The sequence below is a fragment of the Opisthocomus hoazin genome, chromosome 7, assembly GCF_030867145.1.
Source record: "Opisthocomus hoazin isolate bOpiHoa1 chromosome 7, bOpiHoa1.hap1, whole genome shotgun sequence".
NCBI classification, from domain to species: Eukaryota; Metazoa; Chordata; class Aves; order Opisthocomiformes; family Opisthocomidae; genus Opisthocomus; species Opisthocomus hoazin.
The window spans coordinates 46,067,415-46,090,796 of NC_134420.1; the positions used below are offsets into that span (position 1 = coordinate 46,067,415).

Genomic DNA, 23,382 nt, shown 5'->3' on the forward strand with positions numbered 1-23,382 from the left:
GACTTCTTGGTGTCTACGTAACCTTCAGCAGCAGCAGCCTTTCGGAGTCACATAACCAGAATTGGTTCCTTCCTCTCCTGTCAAACTGCTTTTTTCTTTGTTTTCATCTCATCTGTGCTAACAACCCTTCTCTGTCACATCCTGCAAGGTCAATCTCTGACACTTTCCTTTGGCCCATCTTCTATCACCCTGGTCTCTTCTCTGCCTTCACAGCTATCTGTACTGGGTAAGTGTCTTCTCTCCTGCAGCTCCACCACCTGGAACAACCTTATTTTGTCTCTTGTTGGCTCTGTCTTGTTTCAAATTGCATTTGAAATAGCTTTTCACCTTTGCTGTACCTATTTTTCTCATTCTTCACTGCTCACTTGCCTTGTAATTGCATTAGAGGCACTCTTTGGCAAAGCTAAAAGACAAGTCCAGATACACAAATGTTATCGTATTGTATTACAGTGGAATTCACAGGCCAGAATAGTTTGTTGTTTGATGTGTTACTGTTGTAAAACCAAAGCAGAGATGAAACGCTCCCTTTAAGTGTGGGTTTTGAACTGATGCTTCCTTCAACCTGTGCTGGAGGGTGTATGAGTACTGTTTCTCCATGGGCAAGAAGCAATGAGCATCAGCAACTTTTACCATACTGATTTTTAAATACTCCAAAATATCTTCATTTTGCAGTGGTTTTCCTCCTTTGCTGTTTGAGACACATAATAATGAAGAATTGTGAGCTGTTCACACTAAAGAAGCATCTCTCATCCCCACAATGTAAGAAATGTTTTTGTCATAAGCTATTGCAACATGTCAGCTGCACTGAGGAATTCCTGTAGTTGGCTGTCTCGTGTTAGCTGTGGTAGACAACTCCAGCAAGCATGACACTTCTTGTTGCACCCTGTAACTGAAGTTACAGGCAGTAAAATCTGCTTAGCTGTGTCATCTGAACAGGCTGCCTTCCTGCAACAGTCGTTTAGTCTGTTTTAAACAGAAGGCTCTTTCTGCCCTCCTCCCCCATTTTATGATGCTATTATTGGGTGACATCAAATTCTGAAAAATTGATGCATATGTGAAGGCAAGAATCCATACATTTTCTTTCCTTCACTAGTTTTGTGCAAAGGCTGTAGCTCAGGATTTGAGCTTGTTGACACTACACACCCTCTTGGCCAGAGAAGCATCTGGTTAGTAAAACTCCGTGCTAGTTTTCTTCAGATTTATTAGTGGTGGCTGTTGTGGCTGATCACAAAATGAATTGCCTGTGTGGTGATCAAGCAAAGTGACTGGCGTGCTTAAGTAGACATCTACTGTGTGATGTGTACAAAATTACTGGCATGAAAGTTTACCTCTCGTTACTGCACTACATCTTGCTTAGTGGTGTGCTGCGTGTATGGAACCTTGCTTGACATACAGGTTCCATACATGCAGCTCCGACTACTCATCCCAGAGGTGGGACTGCTGGGTAATTAAGGGCACTTTCTGCATTCTTTGAATGATTTCAATGATTCAAGGTCTGGCATTGATAGCCATTCTTCTGTCTAAAGACAAGTACAGCGCAGCTTATTCAACCTACTCCTCATACGCCCAAAAGACTCAGAAACGAAACAGAGCAAGAGCTAGCTTTACAGGCCACTGCTTGGGGAAGACTTGTTCATGCTTCACAGCATGCGAGGAGACTCTTTGGTGGAAAACACCTAGCTAGCTTCTGTTCGTTTTGACAACTTGAAGGGAAGCAGGAGAGTCTCCACAAATGCAAAATTCTGTGTGTATAAACTGTGTATAAAACAATGCAGCATACGCATGTACAGCTGTATGAGCGACTATGTATAGACTTACTAGAACTATCACAGGACAGGCTACAGAGGCATAGCTTTTATGCTCTCAAAATTGTCAGTAGGGGAATAATTCTAGTTTTGAGCCAAATAAGTTGTGACAATTGATTTAGCCTGGCTGTTGCTATAAAAATTCATAATAACAGAGCATATTGTAGAACCGGTAAAATAGGTCATAATTAAGAACTCTTATTATATTTATGTATAAACAACTTATTTGTATTCATAGTGGATTGTCTCCACAAATCTATTCTTGTCTCAGAGCGAAATAGAAATTTCATGTCATTGTTATGTTTAGGTGAACATCACACTCTTATATTCCCCTCTGTTTGGCCTTGAATAAAAATCAGAGCAACAGTAATATAAATGGCATGAAAGTAGTCATGAACAGTAGCCCATCTGTACTGGACAGAATTCTACAAATCAATTAGATGGTCATAAAAAGCTAAACAGATGTGAATGAATCAACTGTGGAAATAAAATGGATTGAACTCTTACATTTATTGTTCATGTATAACCCTTTTAATAACCAAGATGGGTAAATTACACTAATTAACCTTTAAAAATTTAGATGATTTCTAAATAATAGCTTCAAACAATGCCTATTCTTTTCATTGTTACTTCTAAGTGTTTTGTCCATGACAAGGCAGTTTCATTAGAAGATCTACAGAGACAGTAGTTTAAATGTGTTTTTTCTTTTTTCTTCTTTCTCTATCATTACTCTTTCTACAGTACATACTCCCACCTCTCTCTATCAGGTAGCCCTTGAAGTCAGAAGAAATCAAATCCACATATTCTGGGAAGCAATGACAAGAAAACTCATCTGCTGGAGACCACTTGAGTTGGGTCTCACTGCTCTTGGGTGGGATAGATTAGTTGCCAGGAGAGCAAATCCTATTCCTACCCCCCAAGAAGACGTTACCTGGGCTAGAGCAGTGCTGCAGCAAAGGCAGTGTGTAGCTCAATGCTCCTGGACAGGTTGCCTGGATCCTCAGCAACCCGCAGGGCCGCGCATCGTTTTCATCCACTTTCTGCCATGCTTTGAGGTAGCAAGCAATTGTGAGAGGATTATACAGGTTCATGTTACAGGACAGCTGAAATCAGGGTAGAGAGATTCCTATGGCTACAGAAGCCTGAAGTACTCAGCAAGTCTTCAGCAGAAAGAGTTAGGGGAAGCACTTGCTTTTATGGAGGAAGGGAAATGGTATCTGTAAGGGAATCTTTCTGGAGACTTTTTTTTTCCCTCTTCAAAGCCCCCTCTCCATGTTTTCATTCAGCAGAGAATGGTTCAGCATCTGTTACTATAGAAAATGTTTTGTTTGTTCTCACTGGTGCAAATGACTTTTAACTCATCAATCAAAAATCTATTTTCATTCAGTATTTTGACTACTTCTCCTTCAAATAATGTATTTTTGGCATTCCGGGGTTAAAAATTCCCAGTGGTGTTGTAAATTCTTAATTAGAACAAAAGAGATAACTTATGGTATATTTAAAAAAAATAAATAAAAAATCCAGCACTGATCACAATACATTGGGTAGAATAGTGAATGGTTTGAGTTTCCTAAATTACTGATATTACCTGCTGATATGAGGGCTGTTCAAAAGGGCACTTCAGTTTTGGGTTTATTTATTAAAATCCTGCACTCAACTGTAAGAAATTAGCCTCCTAGAGATGAATCGCTCCCTACTCAGGGGAGCCTGAAGCAAAGAAACTGATCATGCACACATTGCAGAACTGCAGAGTAACACGAGCTCCAATGTTTTACTCATCTCTCACGCAAGGTGCAAAACAGCAATATGAAGCATTGCCAAGGGAGACGCATGTTCTTGGCTTAAAAGTGATGCTCTTAGACAACTTCCTCAAATAATTCATGCCAAATCTACAGTGCTGTACAATTATCTTTTTTTTAATCTTGTAACCAGAAGCCCTGAATAACGGAGGTGAAGGGTGAAACATGGGCTGTTAGACTCTGGCAAAACCTGGAAAGATTTCTAGATCAGCTTTCAGGTAAGCATAAATATGGAGACAGAACGTCTCATTTCATCTGTGGAAATTTATGTGTTGCAGCTGGGATGCAAGTCTGCCTTGGCTTCTTGCAGTGGAAACCAAGCTATGCTTTCAGTTCTTGGTTGGTTACAGAGATTTTAAGCATTTCCTTCAAAGCATGCATCTTGAAAACATCAGGGCAGAAGAGGTGCACCTCAAGTAAGAGCCTTGGTAGCCTGGAATGCTTTGCAATCTCTCTTCAGCAGCACATACCGTGGTCATTCTCTTTTTTCCGGCCAGTTTCCAGCAGAATAAGCTTGTTGGTGTTGGTAATGTGGAATAGCTGTTCAACAATGTTAAACCTGTTCCGGTAAGTTAATTAAGGAATGTCATTCCTAATTTCCTGCAATTTTAATATAGATTGGACACGTGCGGGAAGGTTCACAGAATTTCATCTGAACCTTGTGATACATCATCCTGCAGCGGGTTGCAGTTATGTTCAGTGCAAGAACCCCTTAACAGGGAAACTTTGCACACCAAATTACCATTGTGTAACCCAAATCCATGTTTTTTATCTACCAACAAGTAGATAAGGGGTTCACATTGTCTGAAGAGAATTGCTTTTCTCACTCTTGTGTGACTCCAGTACCAAACCCCAGAATCCAGCTGTGGCATTCATGCACAACTGACGCCAACAGGATTTCCACTGCTGTCTGGGGGAGCAGGGGTGGGTAGTGGTGGTGGGACCTTCTCTCAGATGTCCACATTGAAGGTGAGATAGACTGTTAATCAACAGCACACTTGCTTGTGAGGCTAAATCAATGAAGAATCTGCTCTACATTTACCATTTTTACAGCAGTGTGTTTGCTCATGTACTGAGGTACCATCCTACAACAAAACCAGAAGCAAATTTTCCCAAATTGCTTGCAAATCAAAGAGCTCTGGAGCAAAAGCCAGGCAGAATGCTTGCTGCTGTTCTCGCCACGCTGCTGACAAACTGCAGGCAGTAGAGGTGTTTCCACAAAAGTGCTAACATCCTTTCACAGGCAAACCTTTAACATGACTGGGTTATGTATGCTGGAGAATGGTGAACTGGATCACGTAAGCAACCTACAAAAATGCTTCTGTATAGTTTTATCTATTTCGTAAATTCTCTGGAGTGAACTTGCATATCTAAACCACTCCTTTGTCCAGTTCAGATTCAAACCTGGCCTTTTGCCCAGTGAGAAATGTTGCTGTACTAAGCACCAGCCACAGCTGTGCTTCTCGTTACACAGGCTCCTGGATGCCAGGAGGAGCCTGAGAGGAAAACGTATGAGGGAAGGTACCCTCGGCCTTACATTGTACTGCTACCTCTAGCTGGAAGCAGAGAAGGAAAAGATGTTTAACAAAGATACAAAGTTCTCAAGAACACTTTGGTGTGTCCTTCTGGAGAAAACGGAATATAGATCAGCCCAACATCAGTACAAAGGTCTTGGTCAAGGTGTTGAGACATGCCAACAACATAGTAAACACTTCCTCTGCTTTTGCTTCCTTTGCGGTTGGTTACCTCTCAGACTTCAGCTGCTGCAGCTCTGCCTATCAGCAAGCACTGTCGTGTTTCAGGTCCAGAGAAAAAACCAGCATAATTGGTAGTTCTGGAAAATAGATAGCGTGAGAGGTCTACACTGCATCCCCTTTATTATGGAGGTGTGGTAGAGGGGGTAGCTCATCTCTTTCTGCAGTAATAGTCCTTAAAGTGGAAGTCAGTTGTAGAAGGTAAAGCCCAGAGAGATAAAAGGCAAGCAAAGGTAAACTGATAAGACTAGTAGTGTTGAATACCAGAACAACATCCTCTTCCCCGGTCCCTCTATGCATAAAAGTCATATAGCAGAGGAAGGGAAACTTCCAACAGCTTGGCAGCCCTCTGAAATCTGCAATTACTTCTAACGTGCAACTCATAGCAGAGAGTATCTTTCCAATTAATTTCTACAGGACAGGCACATTGGCATTAAACGTACAAGAAGTCAACAACTTGAAACCAAAGAATGGCAAAGGTCTAATAACAAAGCAAGATGAATACCTTGACTTTTCTCAAGTGTATCTGTAGCACTTATTTGATAAAGTATATAGTGGTAATAAATTACCATTCAGAGTACTTCTGCTGTTGTCTCCTTAGCTATTGTCTGGCTATAATGCATCTTCATTATGCTTTCAACCCTTAACTGCTATGTTGCTGCCATCTTGAGAAAGAGGAGGAGAATCCCATGGCAAAAGATCTTTCAAGTAGCAGGCAATTCACTACAGAAAAAGCCACTCTGAAACTCCTAATGCAGTCTTTTTGTAACCAGCCTCCCTTGCTGAAATCAGCAATGTTTGCAATTTATTCTAAGAACTGACCCCAGATGAGGATTGAAGGGTTTTTTTTTCTGTATATACATACACATACACTTGTTTTAATGTAAACTACTGACAAATAATTCAACATTAGACAAATCTTTCAGACCTACCTATCTGCCACAGGTCAATTTCTTCTAGGTCTTCACTCCAGAAATTTACAGAGAAAATTGCATAGTGGAAATGCAGTAGACTTAGCCAGCATGTCCCACCAGTACTTGAATTACAATGCACGTGAGTAGAGGCTACTGCTCTGTAAAAGCTAAATCCCTGGGGTCATCCTTCCTGTTTCCAGTTGTAACAGCTACCTTCCACTTCTCAAGTACTACTGTGTGAAGTGTGTGGCGCCAGGCACCGTTATACCCACATCACACTCATTTGAGTTATGGCTCGTGGGACACAGCACAAAAAAAAAAAGTTTTGTAGACAAGTTTATCTACTTGAGGTAAAAGTTGCAGCTTACTGTGCTGCTTCACCAAAATACCCCTCATAATATGAGCTGTTAGGATTTTCAACAGCAGCAACACTTCGCACAACGAAAGCAAGTCTCTGTAGGATACTGTACTGATATGTAGCACACAATCTGAGTAACGGTCCTACACACAGGCAGGTCACAGTCTTCAACTGCAAAAGTACCTCTTTATATCCAGTGCTGTATTTGAGGCACTCACAACTGCTTGGGTTAATCTCTTCCTGGGTAGACACTAAGCATCTGAACAAGTAACTGTCACACTGTCTTCTCTCCCGGAGCTAGGACCAGAGCTCAACTTTGTCTCCAACCTTTGCTGGGGCACCTTCAGAGAAGCACTAGGTACAGCTGCTACACAAATGTTAGTCTAGGTAAAAACAGAATCACAGGAAATGCCTGCTATTCTTCAAAATGCAAGACCGTGTCCAGTCACTACTGTCCATAACACCTGTCACAGACTGATACAGGGACATCGACAGTACGATTGCTGTAAGCAGAGCAGTTAACGTAAAATACTCCCTCTGTAACAGCTGCTTTTCTTCTAAGCTGGAATAAAGACAGAGACAGCAAATACACAAAAGAACTGGTATAAATAGAAAATGGTTTATTTAAAAAAACCAAAACAAACAAAATCACACTTCAGTGAGTGGCAAAATGTTTCACATTAATTTAAACTACGCACCCAGCATCCATGCTTCAGAATCATGTAAGCATGCACGTAGAAGGAAAGGAAGCTGATGCCTGCTGACATGCTCCTCACCCCCCCCCCTGCAGTCTTTAGAATATATGAAGTTTGTTAGCAAAGTATGAAGTTTGAATTCCTACAGGACACTGAAGAATTGAAGAACAGGTGCCTCTATTTACATACACAGGATTTCCATAACCATCTTTCAAACAGAAATGCATTTTGCTGCATTTCTAACAGCTGTGAAATCAGTGACAAATATGGAAAAAAATGCAGGTAAGCATGCATACTGCAAGGGTTTCTGTAATTTTTTTTCCCAAGACAGTTTACTTAGGAAGAAGTATTTAAATTTATTTCACAAGTCTATGCAGATTACTTACACAAAAAGTATTCAAAAGACATTTTAATATTCAATGATCGAGAATTGCATGTAAAATGTAGCTTTTGTATGCACACACGAACAATGCTGCAATCCTCCTTTATAACAGAAGGGAATGGATTACTAGAATGCTATTCCTGAAACATTCTTCATTTTAAAGGAACTATTTCATTAATAAGACTGTTTTTAAATGAGTTCTTCTGAAAGAAAGCTTTCAAGATCATCCAAAAGGATCTTCTATGCATGCTTTGCTTTCTTTGCTAAAGTCATCCCCGACAAACACTACTCAGGTCTACGGTTTACATATATGTAAGGCGTGATGAGGATTCTGAAAAGACTTTTCTTTCCCCCCCCCCCTCATCGAAGAAGCCGCTCAGCCTCCTTGGACTTACTTTCTTTTGTTTTCCTCAGTAATGCCTGTTTTATAGCATTGATCTTTTCATCAAGTTCAGCCAATGAATAGTTCTGCTAAAAGAACAAAATAAAAACCAGAATCATTTACATCTTGTAACTGCTAGAGAAGTGGCCTAGCACTTGATACTTGAGGTCACTGCATATCACACTAAATGATCGAAATGCTTTTGCAGAATTGTCTGAATCTAGTCTATGGCTATTTAAACTTGAAAGAAAAAGAATGTAAACAGAAGAAACTGACAGTCCTAATCATGGATCAACACATAGATATCCACGCTATTTCCATTAGATGCTTGTTTAGCCTGTTCGTAAAAAACCAGAAATCTTCTGATGTTAAAACATTGGACGAGACTATCTAGACCCTGTAGAACCTGGCTTCACAACTGAAGGGTTTTCTCCTATTGCCCAACACCAATCTCCTCTATGCCCACTTAACATGACAATTTCTTCTGATCTCTTCTTACACAAAGAACAGGTCATCATCCTTTTTTCAAAAATATGTCACGCGATTAATGCATTCCCTTACATGATGGTGTTGTGAAAATGGCAAGTCTTACTGACTTAAGGTAATATCTGCTATAATGCTATAATGTCAGGTCTTTCTGCAACACTTTTGCCAAGCCAGCCTTTTCTACTTCTATTGTCTTTTCATAAACCAATAAAGCAAATTAAAAAAAAACTTAAAAAAAAAAAAAATAATCAAGAAAAACCACCATGCCACAAAACACAATCAGAAGACATTACTAGGAAGCTGATCGGAATTCACAAATTGCTTGTTACGCCCAGCTTGATTAACATCCTTACAGATTAATTTATTTATCCTTCTAACTGGTGAAAACACTAACCAACCTACCCTAGTACAGACTCTTAGAAGACTCACTTCATTGTGACACCCATTAACTTTCTTTCTCCTTCCCCCTCTCTTCTTTGCAAGCAAGCTATCCAATACTGATGCAGCTATTTCTGAGAAGTTAGATATCTGCTTGGTAGAACTTCTGATTACTTTTCACTCAGAACATTCTAAACTTAAGGTAAACAAAAGTTAACAGCACTTACGTGGGGAGGTTGAACCTTTCTCCTCTTGCCAGAACAGTTCTAAAGAAAAGATATAATCAAAACAGACTTAATGTTGCACTGACAGACAAGTAATTCTGTAACAATGTTGACAAGAGTCTTTGAAGTACAGAAAGAACACTGACTGTTATTCCATGGATTAAAGAAATCTCTTTTATAATTAAGTGTACTTTGGATCACAAGAAATAATACTGGAGAGCAGTCAGAAGCTGTTGAAGCTTCTCCATGCTTGGCAGCCAACAACTATCAACTTAACTATCAACTTCCTTCAGACAAAACCAAGATCAATATCCAGCTTTTGAAACTGTCAGTATTTTTCTCACTAAAATTTTCTGGTATCCACACCGATATTTATGCAAAACTTTAGACAAAAAGAATGCTAATTACTGCACAACGCTACTATTGCCACCATCACAAATTTTTCCCAGATCCCTATTCTAGAGAAGATCCTAAAGAACTTTCTGCAGAAATTTCAGATTATGTAAAGCATATGTTTTAACTTCTGGTTTCCAAGAACTTGAAGGAATAGCCTCACAAATAAAGGACTCCATTGGTCTCCAACACAAACAAAAAAATGAAACAAAAAATTTATAATATGGCTATTGATTTTTAATGGCTGACTCTTCTTTGGCTGGTCTCAAGGGAGAACATATAAATTAAAATATGATCAACTGTCAAAGAGACATTCTTACTGTCGCGTGGGGAAAGAAGAGCAAGGTAACAGACATGAAATTTCTACAGCCAAGCAAAGCCTCATGTAACAACAACTAATGCTCTCTTTGTCCTAACCTCCTTCGGTGAATGAAGGCTAAGGTTTACCAGAACGCTGCCTGAAGACTAGCAACAAAGAAACCAAAGTCACAGAATCGCACAAAACAATTTTTAAAGAGGTTACTCTCTCATCCTATTGGAAGTTATTTCACATAGCTGATATTTAGTAATCAGATCATGTACAGAAGCCCAAAGGATTTCAGCCGATTTAAGCCATTAGTTATTTGTATCAAGCTCAAAACTTTAGTCAATTTTCTTGTCATAAGAAACACTTCAGATTTTAAGGTGGAGGGAGGGGGGGGAATCCAACAAGTATAATACATTTCTTACATATTAGTTAAGCTTGAGTGGCTGCAATTCCCCTCACCCCAAATACTAATTTCTTTCAAATGACAAATTAGGTAGAAATATGAACTTACATAGATGGTGCACGTGAAATATAACCATTACACCAAGCCAGAGCTGTCTGCCCTCTGACTCTTCAGGTTTTTGTCTGTATATCAAAGATTTAAGCACAAAAGTCCCAAATGTATTTAGGCATGCTAAAAGAAGTTGAGAGAAATTCTTACTACAGATTGAAAATATTCAGGAGAGAGTCCTTCCAGCTCAAGGATTTTATCTTCAAGCTTCTTAATTCTCTGATAAATGTCTCTTGGTACAGGACCACCTAAATACACCAGTACAAATACAAAGAAATCAGCAAAAGCGCTTGAATGACTTTTTAAACTAAAGATTCCAAGTTTTACAGGTGAATTCTTCAAGTCCAGCTATCAACCAGCAGCTGAAACAAACTGAACAGATGGGATGATAAAAAGGAAGGGCAATTAACATCATTCTGGGTATCATTAGTACCATTCTGATTGATAAGCCAGTGCAATCAGTGAATGCAAGAGACAACTTTATGCAGGTGGTTGAAATATGTCTGACAAGGTCCCTGGAACAACTAATGATCACTCTTACAATACATTGGTCACATACCAAATGTTACCACTCCAAAACTGACAGCAGCATCAGGAGGGAGCAGATGGGATGGCAGACCACATGTGAATTCAGCGTTGGTATCTAAGACAGGTTTTACTTAGAACTATCTCCACTGAGTATTGGAGGTTAGAAGACAGCTATGAGTTGCATTTGACAAGGAACAGTGTTTGCCTGGCCATAGAGGGGAGAGGCAGGGGTGGGAAATGTGTGTGTGGAATCGAGCAACAGAGCTCTGGAAAACAAACAAACAAACAAAAAACTGCCAACCACCCCACCCCCCCAAATCCAAACAGCAAACCACAACAAAACTCACAAACACCACAAAAACAACAGCAACAAAAACCCCCACCTCAACCCATTTGCTGTTTGCAGCTATACTACAGCACCTTGGGCGTGTTTCCCCATGTAAGAATAGAACTGATCAAAAGATCAGCCTTAGAAAGCATGTTATTTATGCTACATAGTATTCTATAAACTGAAATCACTGTTTATCACAACTAACTACTGGCTATCCTAATTAAAATGATAGTCTGGTTCTGAACAGCAGAATCACAGAATAGATTGGGTTGGAAGGGACCTTTAAAGGTCATCTAGTCCAACACCCCTGCAATGAGCAGGGACATCTTCAACTAGATCAGGTTGCTCAGAGCCCTGTCCAAAGCCTTAGCAAGCTTTTACTTCTTGCCACCTATTTCCATTTATTTCTAGGCCTGTTAGGTAAGACAATTCTATTCCACAAACTACTGATGGGGTTTTTTTCCATTCATCTATTTCCTCACTTCAGACAGACAATTTTTCAGGTAGCCTCCCTCCTTCCATTCTGCTCTCTGCTCATCACTCAGCAGCTACTTACTAAATCGGCTAACCTCCTGCTCTTCTTCATATTGCCATCTCTTAATGTAAAGGGAAAAGAGCAGTACTAGCACTAGTAGAAGCTGTTCTGATAAACAGCTGTTGAGTCAAGAACAACTCTTTCAATTATCAGAAACAAAAACTGGCAAGCAGACAGCTGAGGCAGGTTACCTGCTCAGATGAATGCTTTTTGCACAGTTGCTGGGGTAAGTAACAAATGACCCTGAGACCCTCCCCAGGAATACTGCTTTGGATATGAGTTGAGCTGGAATTGCACAGTTTCATCCTCTTCCCCTATACTGTAGTTTAGCTGACCTGTTCCTTCAAACAAAATTACGTGACCTATTATAGACACAACCTGGAAGCAAAGGCCATCCTTAGCTACCCCACTCATTATCCCTGATATGCATAAATTCCAAAGCTACTACACGTAGTAACCTTAATGCTGGCCAGCCACTTGCAAATTCTGTTTCCACAAAAGCCACCTTATTTTTGAGACAGTTACACAGCTAAGTGTCAAGCTCCGACTGCTGCCTCAACAGTATCTAGGAGTATTCTACTCTCCTTGCTGCCAGAGGACTTTGATCCAGTATGCATTCACAGCAATCTAGTAATCTAGACAATGTTCACCATATTCTTAGAGAATAGATTGGCATCTATTCAGTACTCAGAAGACAAAAAAAGTCAGTGTGTGTCTGCAGTGTGATGTGTAGAACATTCACTACATTAGGTGAAGATCTGGGCTTCTGTTCTGTTTTGAAAACATTTTTCAGGAAAAATACGGATTCCTCCTTGATAAGTGCCTCACTGATTTACATTCTAGAAAACTGAGGCTGGGGCAAGGAAAGCAACAACTTTAAAAAGTCAGTAGCCTGATGGCTATGGCATTTATTTTAGTGGAAGGTGTAGACTCATGTTTGCATGGCCAAAGGAAAGTACTGGCAATGAGTTTCCCACATTCTGGAAAACAAGCTTCTCACCTAACTGTATTTCAAGAGTCATCCACCTTCAGCAAAAGGCTTCAGTCTGTCTTTTGGGTTCATCTTATCCCCAGCCCACAAGGTGCCTATGAAGCAGAACTGAGTCCTAACCTCAGCTTTTCCTGTTCAGTGGGTCAAGGCAGAAAGATTCCACCGGCTAAGGAGAACCCCTACCTCCAAATATTCCAGATTGTTTTAAATCCCATTCTGAAGTGCCACTTTCTCGTTTGCCACATCAACTGCAGATTTACTAACTCAGCATCCTAATTTGGGCATAAATCTGGATTCCATTTTGGGCATAAGAACCTAAACATTAGATTGTAGTATGTGGGGTGACTAAATCCTTTGGTGGCTTTCTACAGTCACAGTTTTTATAGACTTGCCCAGTTTTACTACAGTAATGATAACTGCAGTACAAACCGGCACACTGATATCAAAATTAAAACACGATACAAACCTGTTTGTAACCGTAAGTGTGCTTCAATGTTTTGCAATCTCTCCTCAACTGCTTGGTTTCCACAATCATGAACAGGTACATTGGCTTTGTGACTGGACCCATGTGCTCCTTCAGATCTAGTCTGAGGTCCATATGTATTTACTACCCTAGAAACTAGGTAAAGAGAACACAAATTTAACATACATGCACATGAAACACAACGTACATCTAACTAAACCAATCAAAATATTAAATTATGAAAACCTGTGTTAAACCAATTTCACACCAGTCACTGATGTGAAGGGTCCCACATACATTAAGATCAAAGGTTCAAGTACAAGTATTTTCCTATTTTTGCATGAGTAACTAAACTAAACAAAAACCTAGGACTGTACATATGCAAAGTGAAAGAATTACTCATACATTCATGCAGAATGGCAGTATCAAGAATTTGTCGTCAGCTGCTGAAAAACAGCAGAAAACCCGGTATCTATGTCAGCAATTGCACACGTGAGCTGTTGTGAATGCAAAGAAGAGGCCAAACCTAACACAACAGGATGCATCATAAATACATGAAGATGAGGGGAGGTATACAACTAACAGAACCACTACAAGTCTCAGCAAGGAAGTTCTCTTCTGATTTTTGTTATTTGGCTAACAGCTTTAATAACTCTTCAGCTGCCTCTGGGTCTATTTTTTCCCCCTGCTGAACCATGTCTTCATCAGAAGATTTTGGTCACTTCTTTTTAAATCCTCAATTTCTCAATTGGTTGAGAATGCTGGTTTTACTTCCAGTTCCTTTCTAAGTGTTATTCACGTTTCAGTTATCAACTGTTTGGGTATTACTAATACGTAAGTGCAAACTTTTCTTTTTTCCTGTAATACGCTACCACCCAAGTTAGAAACTAGCACTCAATTTTAAAAAGTGACTACTGAAAGGGGTTCTTAGTGAAAGATTCTAAACTCAAACTCACTTCCCCATCTCCCTCTTAGCTCACCAGGCCTGTCAATGCTTATACATATTATTGCACTTCACAGCATTCTGAATTCTAGAATTCAGAGTAATGAATTGGTTTCTAGAACCAGTATCAAGTGGATAATTGAACACTACCACTTTCAAAAATGGAAGAGAGGGTTGCTTTCACTCTCATTTTGGAGATTCTGTTCGTTTTTAAACACAGAGTAACTTGTGTACGCCTAGAGAGCAGTAGATGGACAAGCACTCTTTTCTACATAACCTCTGTTGGACAATCACTTCTGCACTCCTTGCTCCTCTCCAAAAGCTAGTGCAGTCGTAAGCTTGCTCCCCAGCTTGTCACTTCCCATAAATCTATGTCTTGGAACTTCCACTGTGTCCCAAAACTATTTTCTAATTCAATATACTTACACCGACTAACGAAAAATGGAATATAATTTCATTTAATCTCAAGTCCTTAATTGGTCTGCTGGCTTCACCTCAGAAGAAAAACTAAGAATTGTTCAGCTTCTGTGTCCTGCTTTATCTTTTGCATCTTTTCTTTCAGACAATGAAAATAGGCTACATTGTTTTGGTCTTGGGTGCATAACCATCAGCTTAATGAAACAGTTATGGAATTGAAAACCTTGGAGAAGCAAGCAATGATGTAAAAGTACTCGCTAGAGTCAAAAATCAATACATTAAGTTTGCCTTTTTGGAGCATTCTATAAAAAGTTTTTAAGTCACAAATTCATTAGTGCTGTTCTATCTGGACACTCTTAATAAACGGATATTAAAATAGTTGCTTACCCTTTATGTGGCTTTTAAATCCAGGGTAGGGTGTGAAAATTGCATCTGTTCTGGCACAGCTATTTTCTAAATAAATAATAATAATATAAATTGAGGTCCTAATTATGTATTTACAATTTCTAAAATATTCTAACCACCATCAGCTTTGAGGTTTTTAAGAAATCAAATTAAAATTTTTCATAGAATAAAAACATTAAAAATACTTAATTCACTCTATAAACACTTGCTCATTACTAGTTTCACACACTTGCATGGACCTACTGGTTTTTAATTGGATAAGTCACTTATATAAATGTATGCACATGTGTAAATAAAAGTTTATTGGATCAAGACCAAATTTCTTCCAATTTACATTTTAATTGGTTCTTACTTATCACTGCATTTCTCTGTAACTTATTTCTTTCTACTTGTACAGAAGTCTTTTCCCTGCTTACCACTGTTATTCTGGTTTTCTGTTTTGTTTTTTTTTTTTTTAAACTGTTTCTCCTCCTATTTTTAGACTGGTGTAGTTTAGTCATCAGCATTCTTTTCTCACCTTCCTGCATTTATTCTGATCCCTGTGACTTCTTTAATTTGTTTAACCATACAACCCTACAGTACAGACCATCTTAGTTTATTCTAATGTTTATATTTTAATCTCTGTTCATATACACCAAAGCTTTACACATATTTTATCATGCCTGAACATACAAAGGAAGGTCTTATCAACATTTCTTCTGTGTGTAATTAACAATTTTAGGAATCAGTATTTTACTACCTAGTATATTCTACTAGACTTCAGATGTCTTTCTCATTCCAAATGATATTGAAGGAGTTAAACTCTCTTCCTATAAAGCTCACAGAACAGTAAGCTTTGATCTCTAAAAGCATAAGTACATCACAAAGACAATGTACATCTGGGTTCGTAGGTACTTAGAAAGTGTCTCCGTACTACTTATGTATATAAAAGCGTCTTCACTTTTAAGACGTATTTGGTTACACAGTTACTGATCATGCTGATGAGATCCAGCCTAGCAGCTGGATTTATAATTGTTTGGTTATAGCTACAGCCAATTGTGCCAGTTGGTACATTAAAAACACCAATAGCATGAGTAATGTTGAAAAGAAAAAGTTATTCTGAGTAGCTACAAATTCAAATTGATTGCAAAAAATACTCCTTTGTAATTTAACTAGAATACAGAAAGATTATAGCTATTACTGTATAGGATGCATTAAACATTGTAATGTAGTGACTATTTTCTTTTTTTGGTCTATCTGACAACATCTGCAGTGCACATGCAAGTTCTTAACTTTAAAACAAAGTTACTCTTAAAATATAAGTTCTGTTTTAAACACAGAATAGTGCTTTTGAAAAGTAAAAAAATGAAAATAAAAACAACTTAAATTGCTATGAACATTAAAGTCTGGCTAGCCAGTTACCTTGATTACAATCAATAACATTGCAAAATTCCCTGACATTATTTTCATTGATCTCAGCTTGTTTCCTCTCGATGAAGGCTGATATCCGCCTGTCAATCTGCAGGTAATAAACATGATGGTATATATCTATTTCATTCTTTAAATTTCAAATTTAGAAAGGTCTTTTGCTTTTTTTAAAGTTTAGATAAATCACTTACTTCTGCTTTTCCAGCTTTTATTTGGACCACCTCTGGATCAAAATTAATATGAGCATCCTTCAGATCTCCCAAGTCGTAACTTGCACACTTTTCTTCAGTCTGACAGTTACCATTGTAAACATGTAAATTTGTTTCACAAGTCTGGCCTTCTGTTTTACCTGCAGGTTCAACACGGCCTATATTTTCCTCTTTAATCAACGACTGGAGTTTCTCTAAAAGAGGCTAAACAAAGAAAACAAGTATGTTAGGGTTAAAAAAAAAAAGCCAAAAAATCCCAAAACCAAAAAGCCAAGTACTACTACAATTTCTAAAACTGACCAACTGAAATAATTTAGGAATTACAACATCTGTCTCTAATGGAACACAGTAATAAAATAATCAAAAAAAGCGCTATAGTTCCAAACAGCGTGCACACCATCATTCTGGCCTTTCTGACCTCTGTCTTTTAGAGGTTTGTATAGAAAAACTCCCAAATTTCTGCGAAAATCTGCCTGCTACTTGTCTGCTACTAGCTAAATCAAAGCTTCAATCGTTGGCACCAATGCCACTTAATTAACATGTCATTCAAATGCCTACTCAGAACAGTAAGGCTTAGTATTTTTCCTCCTTAACAGGAAAGCCAATGCTTTCACACTGTAAAGCCTTTACTTTATCGCCACGGCACTACATTCTCCACTTGAAACTGCAGTTGCCCAAGCGAATGAGAGAACACAGACATGAAATATACAGGCGTTATGCTGAACACATGCTTTTCTTGACACGGTTGATTATCTACTTAGGTCATGAAATTAAATGGGAGAATGCACTGGCATTTGTAGCAGCAAAAATAAATGCTTATTATTCTACTGCAATAACTCTTATGCAAGATGTAATAACAAAACCTCAGTACATATATATGTCACACTCCCTTTTCTAATTTTTACCAGTTTCCTCCATGCTGAATTTCACTGCTTATTTTTCCTCTAGAAATAACTTTTTTTTTTTTTAAGACAACATGATTTTTACCAGTCACATTTCCTGAAATGGAATCAAACACCTATTTGCAGTGTTCTTACAGATGGATGTAATTTTTACTGCCTTTTATCTTGCATATTTTCTCTTTTTGTTTATCACACCAAAGATTTGGTGGATGCCTGGAAAACATAAAGGGTCTTTCTTTTACCTACAGACAAGCAAATATGGGAACTTCCTTTTTAACCCTCTCAGTACTACACATTTGAAATAATTCATTGACTAGCTGAAGCAAAAAACAGGTATTCAAACCCCCACCTTTTACAGATGAACTATCAAGGTCAAAATACTGTTCGGTTACCAGATGAAAAACTGCTCACCCTCCCTGCCATGCAACTAAATTACATGTACTTTTGGCAGGGTTGGAAAGTTTCAAATAGTTAAAAGAAATGACAGTAATGGTGACTGGCTACTTGGCAAGATGAGACATTAATGTCAAAGAAATTACTCTTTAAAAAAAAAAAAAAAAAGCTACGCTGAAAATATATTTAATTGCAGTAAGACACTCCAGGATGTGTCATGCTGGGATAATGCCACTTCTTGAACCACTGAAAGCACTCCATGAGCCTCAAAACTCACCCAACGCATGGAATCATTATCATAGCATGACACACACCTGCCGTGTCTTATTGCTTAATTATAACCCACCATAGATGGAAATGTATCACATTTACAATGCAAGTCTAGAAATCAATGAGGCTGCATTTATTCAGCCTGCTCACCTCCAGTGGCTATTCCCACCACTAATCTGAAAAATCTGTAAGTGTAAGCACCTATGAAGCACAGTGGAATCCCAGGCATACAATACTTTTGCGCTCTTTTTTGTTGGACATAGCAATATATGATCAAAACAACTGAAACTGTACAGTTTAGATAATGTAACTACATTCCGTTGTTGATCACTTTTGTCAAGTTGAATGTGTCCAATGAAATATTTACCTGCAAACATAAAATATGTTGCTGAAGTGCACTAAAGAGCAATGTTGGCTGAAGTGCTGATGTGCTTTGAAGCTTGCTCCAATCGATTACAACTTTCACGATATCGTCTCCAAGGTTAAGCTTCAAGTGGACAAAACACAACAAAAATTTATGTCGTTACGTTGTATTAAAGTCACAAAAGTATACAAGACTTCTACAGGACAAGTATTACGCTCAGTCTCATACAGACCCCATTTTTATATGGGGACATCAGAGAGGTTTGACACTAATTATAATTCAAGCAGCTGTCATTTTCAAAGCTAGTATTTGTACAGTATATTCAAAAATTAAAAATTCCTTACTACCTCATCACACTTACATTCTATTAATTTGACCTTTAGTCAATTCTCAATTCAATTAACTATCGTACAAAAACATACTGTTCACGTTAATCACTCAATTTATTTCTCTGAACAGATGATAGAACCACCAGTAGGAAGAAACATGCACCCAGGATGGCAGTCTCCTGTGAGTTCATGTATTTTATTCTGATTTGCAAAGCGATCTATGCCTGTGTGACCAAGGTCTCGATAATGCACCATGCCACATTCTTGAAATTTTCCCTTGCTGCTAATCCAAAGCAGGCTTTATATTAAACATAGTGTTTAAAAAAAACCAATCATTTAAAAAATCTCGAGGTTAAACAAACCCTAGACCACAAAGCACCACTACCAAACCCATTTCCAAATCACACTATCTCCTTTTATACACATTCAGATCAAAAGAACAATTGCCATAGTCTGTTCTCTTTGCCAAGGAACTGCAATGTTTAACTCCCAAAGCAATAAAGACAAACACACATAGTGAAACTGAAGTTCTATTTAAAGGAATTATGTATCTTCTATAAGCTAAAAAAAAAAAAAAACACCTTTCACTTTCTAATACAAAGCTGATTGCTAATAATCACTAAGGAACTACACTTTCACATCCAGCTTTGCCACTTCTGTTACACTAAAGCTCTTCTCAAGATCTCGAAGTAACAAGCGCTTTCATTTCCCAAAGCCAGGCAGGTTATCCTCTAACCAAACAACTCGTAAGTGATTCCCCCAAATTCTAAGTCCAACAGGTACTCTGTTTTGAGGCACAGAAATCCCAAGTCATTGGCCTACTTGCATGCTTACACCTCACTTCTTCCATTTATTTAAAAAAAAAAAAAAAAAAAAGACATCAGGCAGATAACAGAAGTGGACTTAAACATACAGTCTAAAGATACCTAACTTCTAACAGCATCAAATATTATGGACGAGAACACAGAACGCACATGCACTTGTTTCCTGAATCCACCACACAGTGTACAAGGAAACAACGAGAACTAAATGCAAGAGTGCCTTCACCATTCTGAAGGCAAAGCAGTGGGTACTAAGTTATTCTTCATTAGTTTTAAATTATAGCATTATCACAATTTTGTGATATAAGCCTAAGCCTTCCTTCTTCAGCCAGAGAACAGCCTTGTTAAATCCAGTGTTAGATTCCAAATTACACAGCAAAGAAGATGATCTGACTAGATATATAACATATTTTAGATAATTTTCACACAAATTGTTATTCCTGTTGAGTATTTAAACTACGTAAGATGTAGGGAAAGTAATGGTTTAGGAAATACTAGTTTTGAACGCCTTACAAAATCAAGAATGTACTTAGAATTTAGTAAGAATAAAACTTTACTTTAAGAATAAAGCCATTGTGTGTATGTGATCATCTGAAGCACGTATTTCTTCCCAAAGTTTCTAGAGTAACATCTGCTATAAGCTACATTACAGTCCACTGACAGGGTAAAAAAGGCACAGACATAAGTCATCATAATGAAACAAAATAGAAGTCCTACTGCAATTTCCTAATAAGCTTCCTATTTCAAAAAGAATCAGCTGATGTGTGCCTTCATACCATAGTGTGCGACTCCTGTCCAGGTGGTTCAATGTACAAAAACAACAGAGCTTCTGACTTAGAATAATTAAGAGACCAGTAATATATTAAACTCATACACATTGGTTTTAAATATAAGTAAAGGATAAACCCCTCCTGCATTCAAACATGTTTCTAGTACAACAGAATTAGTTTTCTCAGTGTTTCATTTCCTTCAACTGACAAGAACTGTGACAAGCACGTTCATAAATTCTGTCATTTGGTAACTTCAAAGCCTTTGTATATTTACAAGCCCACAGGTGGTTATGTAGCAATTTACAGGATCATAAGTCATTTCAGCCCTTTGAAATTGTTTAATGAAAGACACTGACTATCACTGGGAGTTTAAAGAACTTTTCATGATCAGTCATACTGGTTTCAAGAGTTGCTATTCCCAGATGTCCTCCTAGTCACTGTGCTGCAAGTGACTACTGTAGTAAAAAAATCCCTGTGCCAGAAATATTTCTGTTTACAGTCCAACCTGCTAGCATAAATTCAATTTAAACTACTATGACAGATTACAGACTGTGACAGCTAACGATCTGGCACATGATCACTCATGTCTGTAAAAGGGAAACAGGGAATCAGTAGTTTCAGTCAAAAATGCAAGATGGATTGCTAGAGTCAGTAAGCTGGTAAAACACCCCACAGTTAAATCCACCAGAACTCAAGTGCTGGCAGACAAGAGCGTAACAGTGCAGTGCACAGTAAAATTGGTTTGCTGTCATGGAAAGAACACGCTCCAAATGCCAATGAAGACAATTTTACTCTGCACCGTAACTACTGCGGCTCTACTGAAGGGATGTAGCAACTCCAAACCAGTCACTTGCCATTGTCTGTGCACACATAAATGTTGTTAAAAATCACCAAGCTCCCTCCAGTGACATGCTAGACACAGAACAAACTCTGGAGAACAAGTAAGCTACTGAAGAAGACAAAGAAACTAGAGTGTTTAATGTAGTCCTGAAAACAATTCATTAAACTTGTGATGAGTACCCTAGTTAAGAGTTTAAGAAGCTTTTCCTTTATTCTTCTTTGTGTTTTTCACAAATACAAGAGTTCAACTTTTCACCCATGTTAACACTGTAGGAACACCAGTGTGAATGACAGTGACGCATCTAGATAAAATGACAGTCACTAGTTCTTCATTGATTACACTTAGAATTTTCACTAGGAAGAACTATGGGATATTTCATCCTCAACACACAGACAGGATTGTCAGGATACACAATACACGCCTGGATTTTCAGGCTCTTCATTTTGGATGGCTTTTGTTTGAAAATTGAGACAATTACTAGCAGACTTTGAGGTGAGAAACAAACATAATACACGATTCTATTCAGATGAGAGGTGAAATGCTCTAAAAAACAATTTCAGATTAGTCAGCAGCTACTACTAAACCGCCTCTGTATCTAACAGGGTCCATTTCTGAGTACTTCTATAACATATTCATATATCAAGTTATATTGTCTCCCGCAGATATCGCTCATCATCTGGCCCCAAACCTTCAAACCGCTAATTTGAGAAGCAAGAGTGTGCTTCTACTGCCTTCACAGAACTATGTATATGGTTCCACAGTGGAAAATGAATTAATCTGTAAATTATTTATGGTAATAATTAAGTTGTTGCTCAAATCTTCTCCTGATAAGGGCCTCCCACCACTACCGTAACATCTGTTAAATAATTCATAGCCATTATTAAACCTACAATAGGTGTTTCAGCTGCAGTACCACGGAGCAAAGCTGCTTTAAAAATCCCGACCCACTGAGCTGCGGTGCGTGTCTCCTAGCACGTTATTACCCGGGCAAGGCTAACTTCCAGTTCCCGACCATTTATTTTGATTTGACGCACAGTAAGCTTGTAGCAGCTTTTCAATCCAGAATCATTAATTGCCAAGCTACAACAATTAGGCAGAGGGCAGTTTCCCATGGGAGAGCCCATCCGTCAAACTACGAAGTGAGACGAGACGTCCCGTCACCGAGAGGCACGGCCACTTGCCGGGGGCTGCCCACGCCGGGCGGGCCGGACTGCACCGCCAGCCCCCGGCCCCGACCGGGCTCCCGCCGCTCCCGCAGGCCCGGCAGCCAGGCCGCTCCCTTGCTCGCGGCTGGCTTCTTTCCCCCTGGGCGCCGTACTTCACCCCTGGAGCCCAGGAGGGCCCCGCACGCCGGGGAGAAGCAGGAGCGCGCCCCGCTCGGGATCCCCAAGGCGGGGTGAGCCGGGCGCGGTGCGGGGCCCGCGGCGCCCCGGGCCAGCCCTACCCCGGGCCTCCCCCTCCGCCCGCCCCGCACTCACCTGCCCCGCCAGCCCGGCCAAGGAGCGCAGGGCGCTGCTCGCCACCTCTGAGGCCGCAGGGTCGGCGCCGAACTCCGCTACGTGCCCGCCGGGCTGGAGCGGGCTGGTGGCCGCTGCCGCCATGACACCTGACCCAGCCGCCGCCACCAACGTCCCCGCCGTCGCTCCGCGATGACGAACCCCTCGGGTGGCCGCGCCCGCTAGCCCCGCCCCCGGGGGCTGATGGGCAGGCGCAGCAGCCAATCGCGGGCTGCTATCTCGAGGCCGGCCTGCGTCGGGGGGGTCCAGCTGGAAGCGCCGGGCTGGGCCGGTCTGTGCTGCCGGCAGCGCTGGGGTCGAGGGGCTTCCTCGCTTCCTCCCGGGCCTCTGAGCCCGGCTGCCGTGCTCGGCTGGGGACTGCTCTGCCCCGGCGCGTAGGAGCGGCGGCAGCAGGGCCCGGGCCGTGGAGGCAGCCTCAGGCCCGGCTGTCCTGGCCAGGCTCTGCCTGAGCCCTCTGGACCCCGGGTTTCCGTGCTGTGCGGAGGACCCTCTCCTGCAGTACCTGTCCCTCCGGCGTGGCCCCGTTTCCCACGCCTGAGGAAGCATCACAGCTCTTGC

At 39.9% G+C, this 23,382-nt stretch overlaps 1 protein-coding gene across 2 annotated transcripts; it reads right to left on the minus strand.

Annotated features, from left to right (window-relative positions):
* Positions 1-7,228: 7,228 nt before the first annotated feature.
* On the minus strand, positions 7,229-22,955 carry MBIP (MAP3K12 binding inhibitory protein 1). 2 transcript variants are annotated; one of them, XM_075426689.1, is made up of 9 exons: positions 22,786-22,955; positions 18,550-18,669; positions 16,600-16,821; positions 16,403-16,499; positions 14,984-15,049; positions 13,240-13,392; positions 10,539-10,636; positions 9,181-9,219; positions 7,229-8,175 (listed from the first exon to the last, which is right to left on the minus strand). In XM_075426689.1, the coding sequence occupies exons 1-9, from the start codon at positions 22,906-22,908 to the stop codon at positions 8,068-8,070; spliced, it is 1,026 nt and encodes a 341-aa protein (XP_075282804.1). In that variant the 5' UTR covers positions 22,909-22,955; the 3' UTR covers positions 7,229-8,067. The 2 variants fall into 2 exon arrangements, with proteins under 2 accessions (XP_075282804.1, XP_075282803.1); XM_075426688.1 differs by having other exon boundaries at positions 7,229-8,178.
* Between the last annotated feature and the right edge of the window lie 427 nt (positions 22,956-23,382).

Bases quoted from the DNA above. Each gene is read 5' to 3' on its own strand.
- MBIP (XM_075426688.1), bottom strand. From the start codon at position 22,908: ATGGCGGCAGCGGCCACCAGCCCGCTCCAGCCCGGCGGGCACGTAGCG. The intron at 15,050-16,402 runs GTAACTGGCTAG...TTATTTATTTAG, and splicing joins TGTTATTGATTGTAATCAAG to AAAATAGCTGTGCCAGAACA. The intron at 9,220-10,538 runs GTAAGAATTTCT...TCTTTTCTTTAG, and splicing joins CTGAATATTTTCAATCTGTA to AACTGTTCTGGCAAGAGGAG.